Raw genomic sequence first — 24,691 nt, 5'->3', positions numbered from 1 at the left:
TGGGGGGGGGGGGAGAAGGAAAAAAAAAAGCAATAGAGGGTGGCTCCACTGTCTATGAAGAGGAGGAACAGTAGGGTGTTCTGTTGGTGACAGGACTGTCAGGGTCAGATGGCCGCTCAGCCTAATTAGAGCAGCTCAGGGAAGATCCTCAGCTTAGTGCTCTACGGCTAGGAGCGGGAACACACAGGCATACATACGCCCACACACACGCGCACACACACGCGCACACACACACGCGCACGCACGCACGCACGCACGCACGCACGCACGCAGGGCCGGCCGCGGGAGAGGCCGCCCATAGGCCCGCTCCGGGCTCCTAGTGATTAGAGCAGCTCAGCTCTACAGGAATAGGAGGAGGGTTCGCAGTTCAGCGCCACAACCGACGCAGCACCACGCTGAATATGTATAAATATACACCGGTCCGCACCAATTAGCTTTACTACTGCTGTAGTAGGGATTGTTGGGATCCGCCGTGCCAGAAAAGGGAGGACACTACAAGCCAAATGGGATTGACCTCAGCTAAAAACAACAAGTTTTTGCGTTCTTCTTATTATTGTTTTTTTCTTTTATATGCTGGACTGTATTTTTGAATAGCACCAGGGGACGTTCCTGACGGAGGTCTTAGGGGAAAACGACTATTGAGGAAGCCTAGGTGTTGATTTCAAGTAAGTAAAAAGAAAGTTCATGTTCATGCCGGAGCCAGACGAAAGCAGAAGTTGCCAGTTGCTTCTGTGAAGCCATTTGCATGAAATTGAGCTTAGAGAAGCTTGTGTGTTTGTTGTTTGTTTCACTTCGCAGTGGCGGACGCAGTAAACAGACACAGCACTTGGCAGTTGTGGTGGGGTACTTTTGCTTCAGCTGGTTCAATAATAGCTCAGGGCATGGCGCTGGTGGCAGGCTCATAGAACTGTAGAGGCCATGGAGGTTGTTTGGAAGTAAGTTGAATTAACCTTTGTAGTAATCTGCTGTAACTCGTGAAAACCTTCTAGTTGTAAAACTGTGTTCAAATAGCAATTTTCTTCTCTGTAAACACACCATAGAGGTGAGAAGTCCAGAGGTGTAATTCATTGTTGTTGTTATGGTATTTTTTTTTTTACAACTAATGCAACAGAGAATTCCAAGGCAGAAGCAGCTATAAATACATTGAGAAAAGAGATGGGCCTATAGTTGCCGACCCAAGTACAACAGACAGTTTTACAGTTGTTAGTAAACCAGGCATTTATCTGCTGGGGACACCACTGCTGCTATGGCAATTTCATGTAAACGGACAGTAAAAAGGATTCCCCCTGTTCAGGAACCATTCTGCCCGTTGAGGTAAGAAAAATACGATTTAAGACAGCTATAAAAGGTTGTTGATGTTGATAAGGCGCGGCTAAATGTGTCTGTATGTGTTCAGGGGGAATCCTTATGTGTAGTTTGTAATCAAACATATAATGAACTATATCCTTTGTATTCAAGGTCAATAATGGTAAGAAACAAAATAAAAAATACAAGAAATGAGAAGCTCAATCATACTGTTTCCATTGTGATACAGGAAAAGCTCAACAAAACAATCTTGCTGTAAAGTGAATCCGTTTGTTCACCTGAATGTTGTCGGTACTTTCCGGTGTTAGGAATCCTGAGATCAAGGGCAAAAGAAAACTGCCTAGCATATTTGAAAGATGAGGAGGTTTTTAGATTGAAGCAAACTCAAGAAAGGTTGAATAGTGTCTCTTTACATCATTAGTAAGCCTAACAATGTTTGCTGTATTGTGAGATCAGTGTGAAAATAATTGTATCATTTTAGCTTTATTGATGAACAAGCTTCTTAAGTCACATCCAACATCACAGCCAGCCCCATAACTAATTTGTAATGCAGATTACTTCAATTGTCATTTTTCATAAGCCATTTACACGGATAACATTACTGTAATCAGTAATGTTTGGAGGATTATGCCATGTGGTTTATAGTTCATCATCAGTAATTGTAGCCAGAACAACTCAGGGAGGAAAGACCTGAGATCTGCACAGCCTCGGCTAAAGCACAAACAAAACATGTCGGAGCCCTTCAATGTTTAGAGAACTACCTTTATAGTAGTTCTCTTTATTTTAAAAAGAATTGTAAACCACAATGAGGAACATCATCTTCCTTTGCTGTCGTTGCCTGCTCTTAATAGCATGTCATCTGCATTTCGCTTGATTTTCTTAACTAGATTTCTTCCTTTCTTAACTGTTACATTAATGTAACAGTGCTGTTTTTGCTGTTTCCATTGGGTTACTTACTGACACAATGTGCATACTTTTTTGCAAATTATAAACTCATGATTGAAAACCTTGTTTTAGCAGGTCATTGGGATCTCATTTCATGTAAGGAACTATGGTTAACCACTATGAACACTTGATGGCAGATCAAAAGATGGACCAACTGGTAACTGGTTAAGCAACTTCCCCCATCACAAACGGAGATTAGAAAAGAATGGTACAGTGCTACTGCTTACGTTTTGTCTACTTTAAACTGTTGCACACACAAAATAGCATGTTGTGAACTGCCTTCTAATTTCATATGATGTGATAACAGGGAAGTGATGATCAAGTCAGGGGTAAAAAGTAACATCCCTGAACTGTAAGATGCAAATGCAAAAAAATGTTTTCCCCCTTGAAACATCCGTGAAGATGTTCTAGCGCATGTGTAATTGTGAACAATTAAGGAACCAGAAAGTTTAGTTCTAAAGATTCTTGCTCCATAAACCCAAAATGTAACCTTACCAAATAGCTTGTCTTGTTGATAAGATTTGAGAGTTGCCAATAGAGAGAGAGAGAGAGCAGAAAAGAGCGAAATAGTTTTACTAAAAACGACGAAATGGTCCTGCTTTGCTCCCTCCCGTCCTACGTTTGAAGTGTAGCACTTCACCCACTTTTACCTGTGAGACGGTTACACCATTTCTAACACATTACGCTCAAATAACCTCTTACAAATGTAACCTACAGCAACTTTAGGATAGGTTTGTTTATGTTTGGTTGTTAACTGAAAGGTTTTGTATTGGTTGGGTGACAGGCGAGAGGCCCCGTATGGGCCCGTCGGCCAGCTTTCAGCATTGGGGTTCCCCACCCCCACGCTGGCCCAAGGTCCTCAAATCAATCCGCTTGGATCATCTGCACGTCGCAGAGTGATTTGACTAGGTGATTTGACATAGAGGATCAGATTGCAATCTTTTAATTGCAGCGATCACAATAGGCTGCAGCTGCAACATAAATATATATATATAGCATCACAGTTTCACAGTTCCCGGAAGCCGCTGATATGCTTGTCCCCTGTATGCTTGTCATACATGTCATCATGTATGCTCAGAGCTGTTTGTATGCAGACTATGGTTCACACAGCCTGAAGCTTGGGAAATAAGCCATGCTGGTTCGACTGGCTTAGACAGGTGCAGGCATCGTACGTTGCAGCTTGGTTCCCCTGCAGGAAAAACTTGGTCAAGTCAAGTTTCTCACTCAACACTGGTCCCTTTCGATACACTCACCAAAAGCATTCAACACTCACTCTGCAAATCCCTCCAAGTGATCGATGGCCCGCTCAGTTAAGCTTTTTCTTCTGCCCCTTCAGATTTGCTGGTTGATGGCGTTTTTGCGGCAGAGCGGTGACTACTGCCACGCCCAACACATTTGAGAGGAACGTGCGATGAAACTTCAGCCGGCGTCTCTGACGTCCTGAACGCCTCTCAGCGGTTTCCTTTAGCTTCAGAGACAGCCGACCCATGGGGTAACCAGTGGATACTAGCCCTCGAGAAGATAACAGGAAAGAAACAAAGCGAGAGAGAGGAAAAACTGAACTTCGGTGCCGAGCACGACATATAGTGTGTAGAAAGGAGTAAGGACCGGACCTGAACTTAACCCAGCTGATGGGGTAAAAACTGTTTTGGACACACCAACGGGACAACAGAACTGGGAAGGTTTCAATAACTGTATAGGAGACTACAGAGCGCATGCGGGAAGTTTGAAATCGCCCGGAGAACTGATATCCAATCACCTGGTCTGGGAGTGGAAACGAGAGCTGCTTGCTTGTTAAAGCCAAAGGTGAGATGTCACATACTAAGAGTCAGTAGATTAATATTAGGGTACTCTTGCCAACATCTTTGCAATCTATAATGGGCAAAGAAAAACAATGATGTGATATAGAATTTTTTTAATTAAACGAGGAAAGAAATTAATTTCACAGGGTATGTTTAGCTGGTTTCTACAACATCTCATGTGATCATGCCAGGGGTTGCTGTTAACGCTGACGTTTTTATTTGACGCTGGGTCAGGGGCAAACGGGTGATTTCTAAAGGTCAGAGGTCATCCTCGGAGGTCACAGATCCCAATGGCTAACATGATTCGTCCGGCTCCTGTGGAGCTCTGCCACAAGAACATGAGGTTCCTCATCACTCACAACCCCACAGACAGCACGCTAACGTCTTTTATAGAGGTATGTGTGCGCGCGGGAGACACAAAATCTGCTTTGACGTCATGTGGCCACACACTAAATCAATTGAGCATCTGAGGAAGGGTTTGGGTGGATGCCTCAAAGGAAAAAGGCCTGCTTCATCACAATGTGGAGCAGTATATTAACAACATAGAACAGCATCAATGTTTTAATCTTTTTTTTTTTTTATGACAAATAGCTCTGCAGTTGCTCTGGTCAGGAGAACAGACTGAATGAATGAACTAGGATCCTTATTCAACTGCCCTAGAACCACCTTTTGGTGGTTCATCCTCAGCATAAGGTCATCCATCCAAGAGGACAGAAAAACATTGTCAGTTTTGGTTGTTTGATCTGCAAGAGGAAATATAAAGAACAACTCTAACCACAGAAACTGTTTGGTTGCTCAATCGTGTTGGTTTCTGGTTGGCCCGATGTGTGCCAGCTACAATCCAGCTATCTTTAAATCGTACTGTCTCGTAATGGGATAGTGTCTGTGTTTTGGATGATGCCAGTACCGTAAATACATACCTACGTATCTTATTATTTCCCAATAGGACCTGAAGCGGTTTGACGCAACAACAGTGGTTCGAGTGTGTGAGGTAACCTACGACAAAGCCCCGCTGGAGAAAGATGGAATCACAGTGGTGGTGAGGATGCAATCCTCTTCCCTGAGTCTTTGTTTTCAACAGGGGTCTTTATCTCAAGGCCACCTTTATTGCTGAAAATAGAAAAAAATAAAATATTAAACAGATAACATTCATTAAGGTATATCCGCATGTTCCCTTTTATGTCTGAGGAGAACAGACTTCATGTTCCTCTCCTCTCTCTCAGGATTGGCCATTTGATGATGGTGCTGCACCCCCCAGTAAGCTGGTTGAAGATTGGTTGAACCTGTTGAAGAAGAAATTTCAGGAGGATCCAGGATCCTGTGTGGCTGTTCATTGCGTAGCCGGACTTGGCAGGTGAGATATGCAAAAACACACTCTCACACACACAAGCACACATATACACGCACAATAAACATATTTTCAAGAGCATTACAGAAATTAGATTAGATTCTAATTATATATGTATGTTTGTGTATGCGTTTGCGTGCGTGTGCACGTGTGTGCGTCCATATGTCCATGTGTGTGTGCATAGGGCTCCTGTCCTGGTGGCTCTGGCTCTGATAGAGAGTGGGATGAAGTATGAAGATGCCATTCAGCTCATCAGACAGTAGGGCTTTTACCATAACACATAACAAAACCATAACATTGCACATAAAATAACATTGTCTTTTTATTCTTTCTATTCTCTTCCTAAATGTCTTCCTAATTGTCTTATGTCAAAGCACTTTGTAAACTATTGTTCTTAAAGGGGCTATATAAATAAAGATATTATTATTTTTATTATATTGCAATCACGAACATTTAAAGACATAACTGGCCCCACAATTCAGTATCATTAGTATCATTAAACTAGCCTGTGCATCTTAATTCATCTAGAATTACTATTTTTAAAATCTTAGCGAGAAAATGTAACACAACCCTTATACTAAAACATAACCCTTGCATATCATATGGCTTACCAGCTGTTTTTTAAACTAGTTCATAGTGAAGGACATTATCACTCATCATTTCACACACATGTCTGATTGTGTTAAAGAGGTCCCTTTTTAATCCCTTCAAACGTTATACAACGTAATTATATCTTTATGATCTAGTATATTCAGATGCGGACTCTGGCCAGATGGAAACAGATATCGTCAAATTCTAAACATAGGAATCTCATAATCACGTGCGATAACAACTACTGACAAGCAACGATAAGCATTTGAGCCTTTTCTATGTGTGTATGATGTTTAAGTGAACTTTAAGAAGCAACGGTTTTGTAGGGGGTTTTGATAGTTGTGTTGTAATTATTGGTTGATGACAACCCATGACAACATTTGAATGAGATTGCAGAACGTCTGAATCATGAGTTATAAATGCTACGGTAGCTCCAAATAACCAGATAATCAGTCTTTGAAGCACAGAATTTAGCAAGAAAATAATTGTTGGTCTGAAAGGAAAATCTAATATCCAGGGCAATGTAGTATTCTATTTTTGCCTTTTCTTTGCGTCTGCTGTTTTGTTACAAACGCCTAACTGAGACTAGGAATTTATATATTTTTAAACACCAAATACAGTGGTTCATATACATTTTCGACATTTACAACACAGGCACATCAACCAATATTTATTTTTTGGGGAAAAAGATTTATCAATGCCATTCTAAAATATGATGTATATATGTGTTTTTCCTAGGAAACGTCGTGGAGCCATCAACAGTAAACAGCTGACTTACCTGGAGAAATATCGGTCAAAACATAGACTACGCTTCAAAGACTCTCATTCTCCAAAGAACAAGTGTTGCACCATGTAAAATAAAACACACACACTGGCACATGATCTCTCAGACACAGACACACACACACACACACGTTTTGCACTATGAAGGACAAAAGCACTTTTTGCTACTTCATCACAAATGAAGTCCTCCTTAGCCTTCCTTGATATTCTTTTAAACAACCTCGAAGTTAATTTGGAGATCTTTCAATGCACAGATGAATAGCTTCGTTATGGGATTTCAGAGCTTGTTTCTAATGACTTCATGTATTTGAGATGTTTTTCGCAACAGATATGCTTTGTTTGATGGGTTAGCACGGAGAGAGACGGGAAAGATGGGAGCAAGGGAGTGTTAGCGTGATGTTTTCACAGATATTTCGCGTTTTCTTTCTGTTTTATTCAACTTTGTGGTGAGAATAGTGACACCAGATCAAATTACTTTTATATTAAACTAGCCCTATTTCGTGGTTCAAAGGTGAACCGTGAAAATCTATTTTCCATTTCATAGTCCTTTGAAGTCTAAATGGCTTTATCAACCTTGATCAAATATGATCCCTTTATTATGCGCTTTGGCCTTGGTTAACACCCAGATTCACTTGGTTCAAACAAAACACATCCAGTTCCACGATTTTATTAGATGGATCTGATTAGATGCGTCCACTGGATTCATATTTCCCCCAAACACTGAACTCATTCCTGTTATTCAAGAGCAACGTACCATCCAACCTCCGAGACGGCACTTTCTCAGGGGAAACACTGGTGCAAAGGCTCTTTCTAATTGGTTTAAATTGGTGATGAGTGATTGTACTCGCCTCTTTGAGCTAATGGCTAACCCAGAAATTACAAAACCTTGGTTTGGCGCTGTCAAATTTCCTCTATCCCATCATGAGAATGATGTACCGTTTACATGTACTGAACAATACTGAAAAACAAACCACCACGACTAGAGACAAGACGGTATGGTCATAATGGTCCTTTAGTACGAGACAAGTCAAGTACCTATTCTGTGCATCAGCCAGGGGTTGTTTTACATATAAACTCCTTGGTTTGGAAACTTAAGACACATATTACAAAAGAATGTAACCTAAATAACCTAAACCATGGTTATTTTATGGTCAATTGAGTAGAAGATTGATTTAAAAATGTGTGTATGTGTGGGTGGGTGTGTATGTGTGTATATGTGAGAGAGTTGTATGTGCGTGTATTTGTGCGTGTGTATGCGTCTGCTTGTGTGTCTGTGTATAAGGATTGTGTGTGTGTGTGTGTGTGTGTGTGTGTGTGTGTGTGAAAAGAGTAACTACGCATTTGAAAGTCTTGTGTTCTTTTGTTGGGTTTTGTTTTTAACGCATGTTTTTAAAGCAAACATTTTCATGTATCCTAAAAGGAAAAGTCATTGGCTTTGTTTTTAAAGTGGCGACTGATGACTAAAGCTTTGTTTTCACATCACAATTGGCCTAGCATGTTCTTAGCATGTAGCATTAGCCCTGATATGACTGTTAACTCGATAAGTGTACCTAATGAGTAGTTACTCTTTAATGTTTGTTGCTCTAAATTGTTTGGAGAGTTACAATAGGTGGCTGCTTTTCCAAGCTAGTCTATAACTGGCCAGCTGTTAAGAAAATTTAATATCTGTTGTCGCTTTTCTCAGAATCCAATTAAAAGAGTAATATATCTGTACATTCTTTAAATAATAAAATGATTTAATTATTTATCTTTTGATGTCCATTAAAGACATTGGAAATCGATAAATTGTTGTTGAGTCACATTACTCTCAAGGCAAATCCAGTTACGATGGAATTTGATTTTTCCACACATCAGCACTTCCAAGTTATCCACTAGGCCTGTTTAATTGAATAAAAATGTCTCTGATCAGAAGCATCCTGGACCTTAATTTCCTGCTTGCTGTTTATAAATGAAAAGCCTCACCCATGGGAATGTATTCCTTGTGTCTGAGAGTTCTTCTGCTAATGAAGAACTATTGCCAAATTAAACCGATTGACCTGCCCAGGGAAACACTGGTGTATAAATGGTTCCGTTAAAAAGAAAAAACGTTTTACCTACCGCATGCCTCTTCTTCTTGTAACCTTGTTTGTTGGATAAACAATATGCTATGATTATTTAGAAAATATAAGTAGCTCCCTAATAAAAAAGATATATAGCCATTGCCTAGGCTATACATTAAAAATGTTTTATTTATTTTTATTTTTTATTTAAATAGATAATTATACATTTAAATTAAAAGGAAAACGTATTACGGAAGGAATTCACCATTTAATCCTCTAATAGTCGACCCCAGTTATCTAGAAGCACATTCTAACCAAACGCCTACACGTTTCCCTCTACTGCCGCTGGGTCTCAGCTGTGTTCCAGTGTGTTGATGCGGGGTGGACCTCCTACCACAGCGAGCAGTGATGGCAAAAACCCAACAGCAAATCCTTGCCCCGTTTCCGCTCTACAGAGGAACTTCTTTCGCAGATTCGCCATAAATGTTCATCTATGTAATGAATATCAAGTCTTCCGTCCTCATTTAATCATGCATTTATAATCATGTGAATAAATGCTGTGTTTTGCATACGAATGCGATTTTACTTCAGATTAATGGAGGAACCCAAAGCAGGTAGGAATGGGGACGAGCTCATTAAACTCGAATATGTTTGCCCGGTCTTCATGTTAGCGGGGTTCACACCATAAACAAACGATGCTGACACCGTGGGGGCTGCATGCGCACTACTCAGCTCAATGTCATTGTATGGTAACTGGGATGTTCTTGGTGCCACACTTCGACACCCTATCTCGTCCTGCTGAATGGGTTGGCTCTATGTGTAAAGCCGTAATGATTATTTAAATGCACAGCTTAACCTTTAAGGAGTTTCTACAACAGATAAGACCCAGTCATTGTTAATGGGCAATACCGTGAACCCTGGGGAACATCCACATGTCGTCTGTCAATTTGTGAATATGTTGAACGTGGGTCGAACAAAACCATTTAGGTCTCAGTAGTCACTTACTTGAAAATCTGGCACATATTGCTTTCAACACAATTGAAGTGTACATATTATAAATACTATTTATTAATATACTGTATATTTGTTAATAATTATGATTGGCATCCAGTTAAATCGACCAAATATAATATTCCAGCATAAATAAATACATGTATATATATATATCATGCCTATTTTAAGCGTCCAATAAAGCAGATATGATTGGCATAGTATCAGTCAATGGAATAATGTTGACAGTGCCGAGGTACAGTCTGAGTATGGATCATGTGATATTGTTATATGATCCACCAACCAAACTAGACCAGCTGACTGAATGTATTATTGGTCCGCGTGCGCGTGTCCAACTTCCACTCCTGTCTGCAGTGAAAAGTCAAGGCTTGAACCAAAATGTAATCACAATATCGATATGATATCTTCACATTTGGTTCTCCGATTTCCTTGTATCATCCAATTTTCTCAGAGTCTGTAAATCCTTCTCTCTGGCCTTTCTCTCCAGGTTTTTTATGTTAGGGTTAGGTTATGTTTGTGTGAGCTCTTCTCTCCTCTGGTCTCTCTCTCCAGATGGTTCTATGTTTGTGTGACCTCTCCTCTCTGGTCTCTCTCTCCAGATGGTTCTGTTTGTTTAACCGCTCCTCTCTGGTCTCTCTCTCCAGATGGTTCTATGTTTGTGTGACCTCTCCTCTCTGGTCTCTCTCTCCAGATGGTTCTGTTTGTTTAACCGCTCCTCTCTGGTCTCTTTCTCCAGATGGTTCTATGTTTGTGTGACCTCTCCTCTCTGGTCTCTCTCTCCAGATGGTTCTGTTTGTTTAACCGCTCCTCTCTGGTCTCTCTCTCCAGATGGTTCTATGTGTAACCTCTCCTCTCCTCTGGTCTCTCTCTACAGATGGTTCTATGTTAATGTAACCCACAGTCCCTTACGGTCTCTCTCCCCAGATGGTTCTATGTGTAACCTCTCCTCTCCTCTGGTCTCTCTCTCCAGATGGTTCTGTTTGTCTAACCGCTCCTCTCTGGTCTCTCTCTCCAGATGGTTCTATGTGTAACCTCTCCTCTCCTCTGGTCTCTCTCCCCAGATGCTTCTATGTTCATGTGCCGGTTGTGTAACATCTTCTCTCCGAGCCGGGCTCAGCTGCTGGTGCACTGCTCCCAGCTCCATTCCCAGCACCAGCCGGCCGGTGACATCATCGTGTCGCTGCAGCCCCTGGCCGGCCCTGAGGTGGCTCAGGCCGGCCCTGAGAAGCCTCAGGCCGGCCCCGAGGAGCCTCCAACCGGTTAGTAGGGATCTTAGAAAGGACTGAGTGGGAGGACAATTCATACACACACGGCGTAGTCGGCTGATTTTGTATCGGATGATTTGGTTTATTTTCGTCAGTTCATCAAACCTTCAAATCTCCGCTCTTGATAAAACGATAATTTCCGAAAACACAAAAATAATTCTTCACCGGCTAGCATTATTGAGGTCAGATTTCATCTTCGACTAATAATGTTGTAGTTAGTATTTGGAATTGTGCTTAACTAGTAGTGTACAAAAATGGAGCTAAACTGTACTGCCAAGTTGTCTTAATCTCAGTTGTCTTTTATCTCGAGCAATTTACAATCATCTTATTCGCGACACAAACTAACTTTTCACTCATTGAGGCATTTTGATTCAAACGATTGTGTTCAGCATTAAGGCCCAGTCCTGATCCCAGCGACCCGGGTTCGATCCCTGCCCAGGGACCTTAGCTGTCTATCTCACTCTTCAATAAAAAGGATAAAACCTTAAAAAATAAAATCTTTAAATTGTTGTGTTGGTCTACAGTTAAACCTGCGAAGCGAAAGCGGGGACGACCGAAAGGCTCCAGGAAGAAGAGCCTGTTGGAGAGCTCTGAAGGACAGGCTGGCCCTGACCTTCTCCCATCAGAGACCCAGTACGGGGGGGAACAGGAGGCCAGGCCGGGGGAAAGGGAGAGTCAAGGTTGGTCCAATGCAAGAGGGTTCACTACAGAAGGCTGTCTCCAGTATTTGTATTTATTTTGACCTTACACTTAGAAAAGTAATTTTTTTTATCAGCAACGGAAATAGGACAATTTAATCTGAAAATATGCTTCCTCCGTCCCCCTTCTTTTAAATATCTATAATTGACCTTCCTATATTGTTTCCATTTTCCCCTTTCTTTTGTGTAACACCCTTTGGTGTACCATTGGTTTGACGGTCGCAGGGGAGCGCCATGGGACCACGCCCAGCTTGGAGTGCAGCAAATGCAGTCGGTCGTTCAGCAACAGAAGGCAGATCCTCAAACACATCTGCCTGAAAGAAGACAAGGATGCAGACGAAGAGGATGGGGAGGAGGACAATGGGAATGGTGAGTGGGGTGGGGGGGTGAAAAGTGCAAGAAGAACAACCTGTTCTGCAGCAAAAGAGTTATCGCCATGGAAAAATAATGCTACCCTACATGGTAATCTGTGTTTGTTTCAGGGACCAGTGACCTTATGCACACAGTCGAATAGTTGATTACACTCGAAAATACAGTGGGAATAATTTATTTGAAACTACTTTCTAACTGCCAATACAAATTCAATCTATTACATTTTATGAAAGGCATACATTTTGATCCAGGGAAAAGACTATAATGCTAATTCAACGTTTCGGTTCTTTTAGTACAGTGGTATTCACTATTCTTTTCAGGAGAGCCGCAGTCGACAGGAAAGCCATTTTTACCCCAAAGTATCAAAAACTATAAATCCAGTCAAACATAAGTATGCCTGGTTATTAATATGTCATCCCTGAAGCAGAATTTCCCACAGAATTGTGTGAAACTGTGGAAGGAACCCAGTCCTTAGGGGGCATGCTCCCCCGATCTTGTGCACTTTGAGAGGAGAATTAAGACTTGTGTGACTGTACTATTTTCTGGAATAATGTGGAGACACTGGGTCATATAACATAGAAGCTATTGAAGAATAAGTTATTACTTTTTCTTAAAATATTTGTAAAAAATTAATGAATTAAATATTATCAATCAAAACGAGTGTGTTCATAGAATACCCCCTTTCAATACATTTCTATTACCATTCAATGTAAAATGCATCAATCTGGTGCAGCCACATTATTATTATTTTTTACAGATTTTATGTTATGCTTGTTTAGATTTTTTTTTTAAATATCTGTGTTCACTGCATGATCATATCACTGTATATTTTTACCGCCATGCGAGCCACAAATAGAGGCTTGGCGAGCCGCATACGGCTTGTGAGCCGCGCAATGAGTAACGCTGCTTTAGTAGATGGGGCCAAGATCCAGAGAACCAGTCGAAAAGGTCGGACGCAGGCCTATGACAGAACCTTCACCCACCAAGAAGGTGTTCCCGCTGGCTGGAACAAAAAGTCTGTGATCAGCGTTGTCCTGACGGAACATGAAACCCTCGCAGGTCAGTCCAGGGAGAACTTGCCTCTGTTAAACAATGACAAGCGGTTCAACCGGGTCTTCATTTGATAGATTATCTTGTCATGATAAAGTTGTGCTTCTGCAGATGCTACGAAGATGGTACCGGTAGAGTCTGCTACAGCAGAGGCAGATTCTTCGGCCTCCAACCCTCAGGTCAGTTTAAAGGGAAGACAAATCAAAGGATTGTGTGATTTGTTGACACATTGGTTGTTGACACAAGGCAAATTGACAAGCTGGCTGCAAGTTCATTGGACGTGCTTCAAATTAGTGTTTTATCACAAATTTCAAGAGATTTCTAACTTAAATTTTAGAAAGAATGTATATTAAAATGATTTTACCAAGGTTATCTATCAGATACATTCACTTGTTTCTAGTCTGTATCTTCTCAAAAAGTACTTATTTCTTATTTAGACGGTTATTTTCTGCAGTGTGCTCGAAAAAGAATTATTCATAGTACAGCACAGCTTTCTGTTAGTATTATGATTAGATTATTAGAGGTATGTAATGCACCTTAACTTACTAGTACTCTGTACTAGTGTCAACCCCTGGACACAGGCTGTGTTAACAGTATGTTTCTATTGTAACGTTTCAGCATGGTGGGAAGCCTGAGGGGACCGAAGCCCCCAGCGTCGCTGCAGCTGGCCCAGATAACCCAGAGTCCCAACCCACAGAGACGAGGTCATTTACCTCTACAAGTCACACACTCCCCTGTCTCAATCCCCTGTCTTAATTCTTCGCCCTTTCAAAAGACACAAATGTATTTAGAATGAGACTCAAACTCAAATTTGTTCATTTGTTATTTTGTTTTTGATCTTAGCACGGACCTTGACCCTGCTTCCAACGCAGCCTACAACCAAGGCTTTCAGGAATACTCCATTAAGCAAGTTAGTACCAGGTAATACAAGATCACCAACTCACCACACACATTGCTTTTACCTATTTGTTAGATCCAATATCGCATGCTATGAAGCATTTGAATTGGGTTGTAGAGCAATATCCAACTCCTATTGGGTTATTTACCATTAAAAAAAATTATAAAAATTGTAATACATTCATTATTATTTGATGAAGTGGTGTGCTGTTACTCTATTTCTATGTAGTTAGGCATTGACCATCGGACCACAAAACATGACGCTACCACTAATACAGTGTTGTATGATGTATCTCCCCCCCCCCTCTCCTCCAAGTCTTGTTGAAAGCCAGCTGAAGATCTTCACCTGTGAGTTCTGCAATAAGATCTTTAAGTTCAGGCACTCTCTGGTGGCTCACCTCCGGACCCACACCCAGGAGAAGCCCTTCCAGTGTCCACACTGCAGCTACGCCTCAGCTATCAAAGGTAACGCCGCCCCAAGCTACCCGTACTCTTCTCTTTACAACTGCTTCCGCTGTATGAAATAATAACCAATTGACTGTTATAAAGACTGGAAAACAATTTCCACTATGTATAACGTCACCACTGGAAAATCATTATTATTAATATTATCATTAATATTATCATTATTGATAAAAAATTGTATTTCTCTCAAGATATCATTGAGAAAATTAACCAGGATTTATAAATGTGATTTACAATAGCTGTTCATTTTTTTGTGCTCAAGCCAACTTGAACGTCCACCTGCGGAAACACACGGGGGAGAAGTTCAGCTGCCCTCACTGTCCGTTCATCTCCCTCAGTCCTGGCCACTTAAAGGTGACATTGTATATATTATTTTATGCCTTATTTTTTATTGTACGACAATGTTTATATGTGAAGCACTTTGAGTCTGCCTTGTGTATGAAAAGTGCTATATAAATAAAGTTGCCTTGCCTATATGCTGTATGTATCTGCCTTCATAGCTAATGGCCAGGGAAAGCTGAGCATCATCAGCATAAGATGATGTAGCAGGAAGCTTAGCAGTACTGGCCTGGTGCATCCTCGGATTGGGAACCCATAGGTTGCTGGTGGAGGTGTTGGAGAGCCACTAGGGGGCGCTCATTCCTCAGGCCTAAGTTATATCCCAGATCTCCCAGGACAAAGACCTGGAGCATAGGGGATATTCCATAAGAACGCTAAAGATCCCATGGCACGCATCGCAAGAGAAGGGGGGGGGGCAAAATCCCCAACCTGGGGCCCCCAATCATCCCCTGGTCTCTGATGGGATAGTTTGATTCCTTACCTCTCCACTGGTACTGAGGTCTTCAATCCCACACTCTCACCATGGACAGCTCTTTGAGTGTCTTGGAACTGCACCATATCGTTGCAATGAATTACTCAGACCGCACAATGAATTACAGCGGTAGATGGTTTCTGGGTTTGACCGGGGCGACCCTCTTTCTCTCCGGGCCCCAGGTCCACGTGGAGCGGGTCCACCTGAAGGTGAAGCAGCACTGTGAGTTCTGCCAGAAGAAGTACTCTGACGTGAAGAACCTGCTGAGGCACATGGAGCAGCGGCACAACACGAAGGAGCCGGCCGTACAGCAGAGCTACCAGCAGCTCAGGTGGAGCCCTGTGGTCTTGTATACTAGTGGTTTACATTCAATTAAATCGATTTGGAAGTGTTGATATACATGTTGGATTTATAACATGAAACTAATTACACGTAATTTGAGAATTATATTATTAATAATATATGTATATTTTTTAATGTATATTCAATACATTTTAGTTGAATTGCGTGTCTATTAAGTTAAAATGTTACCTTGTATGTTAAAAAATAATTAAATGCAATGAATGTCAACTTTAGAGGTAAAGTCAGAAAAAAGAAAAGAAAAAGTCCATCAGAACGGGTAGACTAGGGAATACTGTTAATCAATGAAGATACGAACATGTTAAGCTGACCCGCATGCCCTCCGATCGACCCCAGGCTGAAGACGCGACAGGGCCAGAGGCAGCTCCTCTACCACTGCCCCACCTGCAACCGCCGCTTCAAGAACCAGCTGCAGCGGGAGCGCCACCTGCTGGTGCACGGGCCCCAGCGGCCCTTCGGCTGCCTGCTCTGCGACTACGCCGCCACCAAGATGTCGGCCCTCGGCGCCCACGTGCGGAAGCACCTGTTCCTGTACGTGTGCGGCCGCTGCGGCGTGACGTGCATGAGCTCCCAGCGGCTGAGGGCCCACCTGAAGGAGCGGCACCCGGACGCCGAGCCCGAGCAGGCCTTCGTCGACTGCATCAACGGCAGCTACTGCCTGATGCAGCCGGGGGACGACGCCTGGAGGGAGGGCCCGGACGAGGGGGCCGCAGGGGGCCCCCAGGGAGGGGAGGGTGAGGCCGTCGGGGAGGAGGGGGGGGACCGACCGGAGCCCGCGGAGGAGGGGCGGGACCGACCTGTGGAAGACGGTGGAACGCCGGCCAGGAAGGACGGGGGGGAGGTCGGGGTGGAGCCGATGGAGGAGGAAGGAGCCGAAGGAGGCGGGGACGACCCTCAGAGCGGGGGGGCGGCGGCAGGGGGAGGTGGAGCGAGGGGGGAGAACGGAGAGGCGGTGATCAGTGAGGGGAAGAGTTTCCCGTCAGATTACAAAGAGGCCGTCGGCCAGAAGGTGTCAGTAGAGGACACCGCTGAAGAGGACATCACAGTAGAGGACACCACCGTAGAGGACACCGATGTAGGGGACATCCCTGTAGAGGACACCACTGAAGAGGACATCACAGTAGAGGACACCGCTACAGAGAACATTAGTGTAGAGGACACCGCTACAGAGAACATTACTGTAGAGGACACCGCTACAGAGAACATTACTGTAGAGGACATCGCTACTGAGAACATTAGTGTAGAGGACACCGCTACAGAGAACATCACAGTAGAGGACACCGCTACAGAGAACATTACTGTAGAGGACACCGCTACAGAGAACATTACTGTAGAGGACATCGCAGCAGAGGACGTGGATGAGAAGCTTCCGGGTGGCTCAGCCCCAAAGGAGGGAGTGGATGGGGACTCCTCTCAGCCTGGTGCTGATGAAACCCCCGCACTCGTATCCGTCAGCGGAACTGCACCTGAAAACCCGAAGAACCAACCAGACGGAGCTGATGAAAACCCAGGCTCGACATTCATCGAAACCGATGGGAGTACAGCCGTCGAATCGCCTGGTCATCCTGTTCCACCCTCGGCCCGACCGGCACAGACGACCGCATCTACAGACACGCCTGATTCGGAAAGCAGCCCCAAAGATCTGTCCCCTGAGGATTCAAACAACGACGGAGTAAAAGATGGCTCTGAATCTCGTTCGGAAACGGTCAGTAGATCAATGCCATTTGAGATTGTTGTTATCGTGGCTGAAATCGGTATCAGTATTTATTGAGCCACGTTGAGTTCACTTCTCTTTGTCAAGCGAGCCCAATGTACATGTACTAGCAGTGTCCGAAAATATCTGTTGCCTTGGGTTCAATCGGGGATAGACAGGCAGTATGTCGGCATTTAAACGGCATGTTCTATAAGGTTGCACAAGATTATCTTTGCTTTTTGGATTTTTGATTGCATGCATCATGAGTTCCGTGTTATTGATGATCTTCTAATAGGAACCCGAGGCCCAAGAGCAGAACGCCTTCCAGAAGGTTTTGGCGTCCCTCAACAAAACCCAGCTCAACATGGAGTTGTTCAAGCGGCTCCGCAAGATATACGGAGACCTGGAGTGTCAGTACTGTGGTGAGTACAGTCCCGTTTCATCTCGTCCATCCTCTTCTACTGTAGCCTTTCTTTAAATGGGTAGTATAAGCCAAAGTCACTCTTTTCATTGGAAAGGTTTCTGTTTGGGTCTCAAAGTGTTGGTTAACATATTTTTTTAATACATCTATTTATAAAGTTGTTAGACTAGGGGATATTCTCTATTTAATTAAGGAAGTCTGCTCCTTCTGGCTAAAAATACTTTCCAAGATTTGTGGTTTTCTATCGGCTGCGCACCCTGGCTCCAGCGGGTGTGACGTGCGTTCTGTCGGTTCAGGAAACTGCAGTGCAATTTCCAATAAAGGAGAACTCAGAGTTGGGCTACAGATGAATTAGAACTACGACCACTGAGCTGTTGAGATACACTTCCCGCCAACCTCTGTGTGCGTCCGTCCGTCCGTCCGCCGTTGCTCCGCAGGAAAGCTCTTCTGGTACCAGGTGCACTATAACCTCCACGTGCGCACGCACACCAAGGAGCACGTGCACTACTGCAGCCAGTGCGACTACTCGTCCATCACCAAGAGCTGCCTGAAGCGCCACGTGGTGCAGAAGCACAGCGGCGTGCTGCTGGCCTGCCCCAGCCCCGGCTGCAGATACACCTCCCCCGACAAGTACAAACTGCAGTCCCACCTGAGGACGCACCAGGAACAGGTAACGCACCCAGGTTACAGCCACTACCCCTGACCACCACTCAACACGCACGACACACTAGGAACTTAGTGTTAGCTTGCTTGCATCAAAAAGAGTTCAAATGGACTGTAAAAATACGCAGAGAATTTACTGATGTTAACGGTGATGTAAATGTAACACCGACTATTGTTCCCAGGTGAAGGCCTGTCCTGTTTGCAATCAGAACTTCCCAGAATACAGACTGATGCACCACATCCGAAACACACATCCCGGTAAGAGAAGATGAGTCGTGCCAACGCCACAACAGCTGCCAGAGGAGCAGATCCTCCCCGGTGGTGGAGTCAATGTGGTCAAAATAACGACTGCTGTTTCGTTTTTACTCTTGTCATTATGATGTTATGAGGAAGTTTAGCGCATTTTATTCACATGGTAGGAGCGTGGGAAGGCACTATGTCCTCTTGATACAGGAAGCAGCTCTTTTAGAAGAAGGAAAGACTAATTTGTGTGTGTGTGTGTGTGTGTGTGTGTGTGTGTGTGTGTGTGTGTGTGTGTGTGCTGTATCTCCTCTGCATATTGCATATAGCCTTGTGAGGTCCCTCATGGAATTATGTTTCCTCTGACTTAATGGCTACGGGTTGACAGCTTGGTCCTCACACTGGCTAGTTAGCTGACAACCTAGTTAATGGAAGTAGTAGTATTAGAGGTACTAAATGAATCATGGTTCTGTAAATATTGTGACACAATTAAAAAGAAATTGCGGTGCAATTTTATGTTTTTAGAGGCTTGAGCTGTGGGTGTAACTTGTGGGTTGGGATTGTGTGTGTGTGTGTGTGCGTGTGCGTGTGTGTGTGTGCGCGCATAAGACACCGTACCCCAGCAGGGCACTGGGTTGATGGTGAAGCGGGCAGAGAAGTGTCCTTACTGTGACTCCTACTTCCTCAAGAACAGCAGTGACCTCCAGCAACACATCTGGGCACACGAAGGTGACAACACACACACACACACACACACACACACACACACACACACACACACACACACACACACACACACACACACACACACACACACAGAGGAAGGTGACCTCACACACACACAAAGAGAAACTGACCATCAACACACCACACACACATCTGGTCTGTCTGCATAAGCACCTTTCGTCCCATGGTTTAAAACCTCACTCAATGTTTCAGTTTGACCAGCAGAATTTTTAGGTGAAACTATGATTGACGGTCCGGCATTCATCACCCAGTACCTCCAGCAAGTCCCTTCCTCCTACGAACACACACAACTTATCCCAGCCCTTGTTCCCGTGTGCGTGCAGGCCTGAAGCCCTTCCACTGCACGGTGTGTGAGTACGCCAGCCGCAGTAAGAGCAACCTGAAGGCCCACATGAACCGCCACAGCAGCGAGAGGAGCCACCTCTGTGACCTGTGTGGCAAGAAGTTCAAGTCCAAGGTGACCCTGAAGAGCCACCGGCTCAGCCACAGCGCAGAGGGTGAGTGGCTGTGGGGGGGGGGGGGGGGGGATGATATAGGTTGTTATACGAACGTGCTTGTCTATGGTTTTTGATTGATTGATTAGATTTATATCAGACATATCAATAAAACCTAACATACCGAAAATACAAAAACGAAATGAAAAGCACGAAAAAAATCAATGAATAAAACCATGTTCAAATTGTTTCATAAATAAGAAAAATAAAAATAAAATTCAGTATTCTATTGGTATGCCTGAAAAGGAGTAGGAAGTATACAACTTATTTAATCATATCCCTTCACAGCTCAATAATTAATATTTATTAAATTAACTTCCTGTGCTCCTTATGTTTGATTTATATAGCACTAAGTACTCAGACCACTTACATAATGACAATAGCAATACAGGAGTAAAAACAAACACACAAGCAAAATAACTTTAAAAAGTCACAAAACATTCAAAGTATAGAAATTAGTTTGTGGATGATGAAGCATTTTCAACAGTTTTGTTTACCGTAATTCTTTTTTTTATTGAACACCGAATGTGTATCTCAGTGCAGCATTGGCTAATTATTCGAAATGGTCCTCATTTTATGACGGCGTCTCCCTCTTTCTGTTGTGTGAGCAGGGAAGCGCTTCCATTGTTCAGAATGTGAGTATACGTCCGTGTCCAAACCTGCCCTACTCAGACACATGGAGCAGCATGCTGGATTTAAGGTACACACACACACACACACACACACCTTTCTTATACTCGCATAAACAAGTTTACTCAGGTGCACCTCTAACGACTTTGGGGATTCTAATGTTTCCTGTATGTTCAGTGGAGTGTTTTTTTTTCCATTTAAAATTTATATAAAATAAAATATATATACATTAGAAAAAATATATACAGTAAGTGTTTAGTTCATCGTCGAAAACGTCCTTTTAAAAGAAAACTGAACCCTTAAACCACATATTCTAGATGAAAGGTGATCCCATTCCAAATCTCTTAATTGCACAAAGAATTTGAGGATATTATGTAAATATGGACTCAAAAGTAGATTGTCATCAGGAGTTTTTGGTTAACAGCCAACATCAATCAACGCCCCCCCCCCCCCCCTTAGTAGCACCGGACAAGCTCCAACACAGGGTCTAACCTTTAACCCTAAAACCCTGTTGTGTTCCCCCAGCCGTTCCGCTGCGCCCACTGCCCGTACTCCTGTAACATCTCCGGGCCTCTGAAGAGACACTACAGCCGCAAGCACCCCGACCAGGAGTACCACAACGCAGGCCCCGGCCTCCCCAACGCAGACTCCCTGGAGCTCCAAGGTACCCCCTCCATACCTGTCCTGTGTTCAGTCAGAGAAAACAGGCGTGATCAGGCTTTATCACTACTGCTGACTGAAGAATCAAGGCATATATATATATATATATATATATATATATATATATATATATAGTAGCGGGCCAGTGGGTTTCCACGCTACCAAGTTGAACCGATAAATGACACAACACACAGCAATTCCAGTGCCGAAGGGTTTATTTACCTAGTAAATGAAAACCAGGGTGGGAAAGGGTCATCCACCTCCTTTATGCTATCGTCCGTCACACCTTCCACCTGTCTCTCTCTCTGGGCGTGCCACACTGCCAGGCAAACACACAGATCCTGCCTGTCCTTACCTAGCCCTAGCTCCTCTTCCAACTCCAACTTCAACCTCCCCACATGTCTGTTTGCTAGCTCTTTTAAGCACAAGCTCCCCTGCTCAACGATCCCCAGGCTCGCCTCGTTAACGTGAGGAAGTCCATATATGGCTTGGGGGTGGAGCCAGCAGGTTGCCGGACCTACCACTCCCCTCACTCCTCCCTGGCGTCTGCCACAATATATATATATATATATATATATATATATATATATATATATATATATATATATATATATATATATATACATACATACATACATACATACATACATACATACATACATACATACATACATACATACATACATACATACATACACCTTTTATTGCTTTTTTGAGTTGATTGTACTTGGAACAAGTATTTGAATACTGTGCGTGTGTGTTTATTTGTGCACTTCGTGTGCTTAGGTGGGATAAAGTGTTTGTGTATGTGTGCCTCAGGTTTTTAGGTTGCATAAAGTGTTTGTGTGTACCTTGTGTGTTTAGGTGGTATAAGTTGTGTGCTTAGGTGGTATAAAGTGTGTGTGTCTGTACCCTGTATGTTTAGGCGGTATAAAGTGTGTGTGTGTGTGTGTGTGTGTGTGTGTGTGTGTACCTTGTGTTTAGGTGGTATAAAGTGTGTGTACCTTTTGTGTATAGGTGGTATAAAGTGTGTGTACCTTGTTGTGTTTAGGTGGTATAAAGTGTGTGTATAGGTGGTATAAAGTGTGTGTACCTTGTGTGTATAGGTGGTATAAAGTGTCCCGTCTGCGAGTTCGTCTACGGCACCAAGTGGGAGCTGAACCGACACCTGAAGAACAAACACAACCTCAAACTGATGGAGGGGCCCGGGTCCTGGGAGGTACACACACACACACACACACACACACACACACACACACACACACACACACACACACACACACACACACACACACACACACACACACACACACACACACACACACACACACACACACACACACACACACACACACACAGATAGACACAACCATGCACTGGTAGATTTGGTTACTAGGTTAAACAGTGCAGCTATTGTCTTCATAAAGCGGCTGTTCTTCTGTCAAACCACCTGACAATGCACGGTGTAAACATACGTTTATGATGTCACTAAGTCGGAGGGAGTCTATATTCCGACATCAGCGGTGAGTTATCGTGTGTGTGTGCGTGAGCAAACATGTTTGTGTGTGTTGCTACGCATAGGTGATGGACACGGTGGAGGAGCAGTACGTGTCTGTCGGCGAGGAGGAACAGCAGACGGAGACGGTGGTGACAGCAACCCTGCCGGGGGATGCCAACGGTAAACAATACGAGACTTCATCCATCCTTATCAAGGCATGCTTTGGTTTTTCTATTCATAGCAAAAGATTCCTTGACTTAAGCTAAATACCTGCATATTCAAGGCTATTGTTGATAGTGTTGCCACATCATTCATGTGTTTGATTGGCCCCCCCAGACAGACCAAAAGGGCTTTTACGTCTGCACAGAACTTTAGCTACTAGTTGCTGGGACCTGTTCTTGATGGAATATATCTATATCTATCTATCAATAGAGTTTAACTGATTTTTGTTCCATCTCCCTTTTTATCATTATTAGGTGCATTCTTTCAATTATCTGTGTGTGGCTCTCCTTTCACTCGTTAGCTAGACTTGTATCTTGTTCTCATTGTTTTGGAGTTATCCAGTGTTGTGTTACAGTGTACCGAAGTGTTGCTTGTGTTGTTTGTGTTTGTAGGCCAGGTGAACATCCTCCAGCAGATCATCGAGCTCAGTTCAGAGAATCACAATGCAGTGGCTTCTGTGGTTACCATGGCGCCAGGCACCTTGACGATGGTAGAGCAGGTAAGGCATCACTGCTTTACTATTATGGGATGAATTGAACTCTTAATCCAAATTAAAATTGCAAAAAAATCTCAACAGAAATGAACTGCAAATGTTTGGGTCGGAATACCTGTACTATTTCACATGTGCATTACAATAATGGAGACATAAAACAGATCTATATTCACATTTCTTTGGGTGTATACCTCTTCCTGTCCTATAGCCATTCTAAGATGCACTGAGATCTTCATATGGCTGTTTCGTGCCAAACCCCTTTTCAGAAGCCTTACATTTAGACGAAACACAGCTGTGATTTTTTGACTCATGAATTATATTCTATCCTTTATTTAACCAGGTTAGTCTCATTGAGATTAAAATCTATTTTACAAGAGAGACCGGCCAAGATGGACCGCAGTTCAGTTACAACATAAAACCCAAGACAAAATACAAGTTCACTAAGTGCAATTGTGAAAATACATTGAGATTATTGTCTAAAACATTAGCATTTTCAAATGGAGTCCAACGTCAAACTCTTGAACGATTGAATGAACTCTACACGAGCGTGAGTACCTGAATGTCCTCGCTGCAGGTGGCGGATGAGCCGGAGGGCAGAGGGCCCATGAACCAGCTGATGCTGGAGGGAGAGGGAGACCCCAACAGCAATCAGTTGATGGTGGTGGAGGAGACGGAGGGGCTGGACTCTCTGACGGTCTTCACCTCCCAGGGGGATAGCACTCACCACTACATCGTCTACGTGCAGGAGCAGACCGTTGAGATCGATTAGTGCCATATGCGTACCAGGAGAGTGGCCAGCGATGTAAACACTGGTTCTGTTGGGCTGCACTCTAATATCGATTTTGTCAAGGAGGGGGGGGGGACAAGAATGTTAACGATATTTGACTCTGCTTTTATGACAACAATGTTATAACATTGTTGTCATAAAAGCAGAGTCAAATAACTTGTATGAAATCATGTGGAATGTCATGTATTTATCAACATGGAATATATATTTTTAATAAAACCACATTCATAAGTGTATGCTGTAGCGTCACATAAATACTTCATGAAGTGGGGTGGGTGAAAAACAATTTTTTTCAAGCGATTTGGTCGGTCGAAATTAAAAAATGTAATCGCCTAATAATTCGTGAAATCATGAAATTCTGTCTGTGTGCATGCAATCAATCACACGAAGTCAACGCAAGC

At 43.3% G+C, this 24,691-nt stretch overlaps 2 protein-coding genes across 7 annotated transcripts; both read left to right on the top strand.

Moving 5' to 3' along the window:
• Positions 1–90: 90 nt before the first annotated feature.
• Positions 91–8,909, top strand: LOC130391729 (protein tyrosine phosphatase type IVA 3-like). 6 transcript variants are annotated; one of them, XM_056601977.1, is made up of 8 exons: positions 94–665; positions 2,326–2,458; positions 3,587–4,056; positions 4,287–4,447; positions 4,999–5,091; positions 5,276–5,406; positions 5,585–5,659; positions 6,730–8,907. In XM_056601977.1, the coding sequence occupies exons 4-8, from the start codon at positions 4,343–4,345 to the stop codon at positions 6,845–6,847; spliced, it is 522 nt and encodes a 173-aa protein (XP_056457952.1). In that variant the 5' UTR covers positions 94–665; positions 2,326–2,458; positions 3,587–4,056; positions 4,287–4,342; the 3' UTR covers positions 6,848–8,907. The 6 variants fall into 6 exon arrangements, with proteins under 6 accessions (XP_056457956.1, XP_056457952.1, XP_056457954.1 ...); XM_056601979.1 differs by having other exon boundaries at positions 2,323–2,458; XM_056601980.1 differs by lacking the exon at positions 94–665 and adding an exon at positions 685–935 and having other exon boundaries at positions 2,323–2,458.
• Positions 8,910–9,480: 571 nt separating this feature from the next.
• On the top strand, positions 9,481–24,659 carry LOC130392315 (zinc finger protein ZFAT-like). The gene is made up of 23 exons (XM_056602812.1): positions 9,481–10,204; positions 10,886–11,083; positions 11,614–11,769; positions 12,013–12,156; positions 13,072–13,218; positions 13,321–13,388; positions 13,828–13,913; positions 14,053–14,130; positions 14,423–14,571; positions 14,834–14,925; positions 15,565–15,713; positions 16,079–17,447; positions 17,731–17,857; positions 18,294–18,526; positions 18,702–18,777; positions 19,369–19,488; positions 19,830–20,003; positions 20,612–20,700; positions 21,156–21,294; positions 22,397–22,509; positions 22,872–22,968; positions 23,403–23,509; positions 24,078–24,659. Exons 1-23 carry the CDS (start codon positions 10,129–10,131, stop codon positions 24,270–24,272), a joined length of 4,182 nt encoding a protein of 1,393 aa, XP_056458787.1. The 5' UTR covers positions 9,481–10,128; the 3' UTR covers positions 24,273–24,659.
• The last annotated feature ends 32 nt before the right edge of the window (positions 24,660–24,691 follow it).

Source organism: Gadus chalcogrammus, chromosome 11 (assembly GCF_026213295.1).
Source record: "Gadus chalcogrammus isolate NIFS_2021 chromosome 11, NIFS_Gcha_1.0, whole genome shotgun sequence".
Classification (NCBI taxonomy): domain Eukaryota; kingdom Metazoa; phylum Chordata; class Actinopteri; order Gadiformes; family Gadidae; genus Gadus; species Gadus chalcogrammus.
The sequence above is the reverse complement of the archived record's forward strand: the minus strand, read 5'-3'. Positions and strand labels throughout refer to the sequence as shown.

Excerpts from the sequence above, each read along its gene's own strand:
- LOC130391729 (XM_056601976.1), top strand. The coding sequence starts at position 4,343 with ATGGCTAACATGATTCGTCCGGCTCCTGTGGAGCTCTGCCACAAGAAC. Across the intron at positions 4,448-4,998 it reads CGCTAACGTCTTTTATAGAG|GACCTGAAGCGGTTTGACGC; the intron begins GTATGTGTGCGC and ends ATTTCCCAATAG. Across the intron at positions 5,092-5,275 it reads AAGATGGAATCACAGTGGTG|GATTGGCCATTTGATGATGG; the intron begins GTGAGGATGCAA and ends CCTCTCTCTCAG.
- LOC130392315 (XM_056602812.1), top strand. The coding sequence starts at position 10,129 with ATGTATTATTGGTCCGCGTGCGCGTGTCCAACTTCCACTCCTGTCTGC. Across the intron at positions 11,084-11,613 it reads CCCCGAGGAGCCTCCAACCG|TTAAACCTGCGAAGCGAAAG; the intron begins GTTAGTAGGGAT and ends GTTGGTCTACAG. Across the intron at positions 17,858-18,293 it reads CCTGGAGTGTCAGTACTGTG|GAAAGCTCTTCTGGTACCAG; the intron begins GTGAGTACAGTC and ends GTTGCTCCGCAG.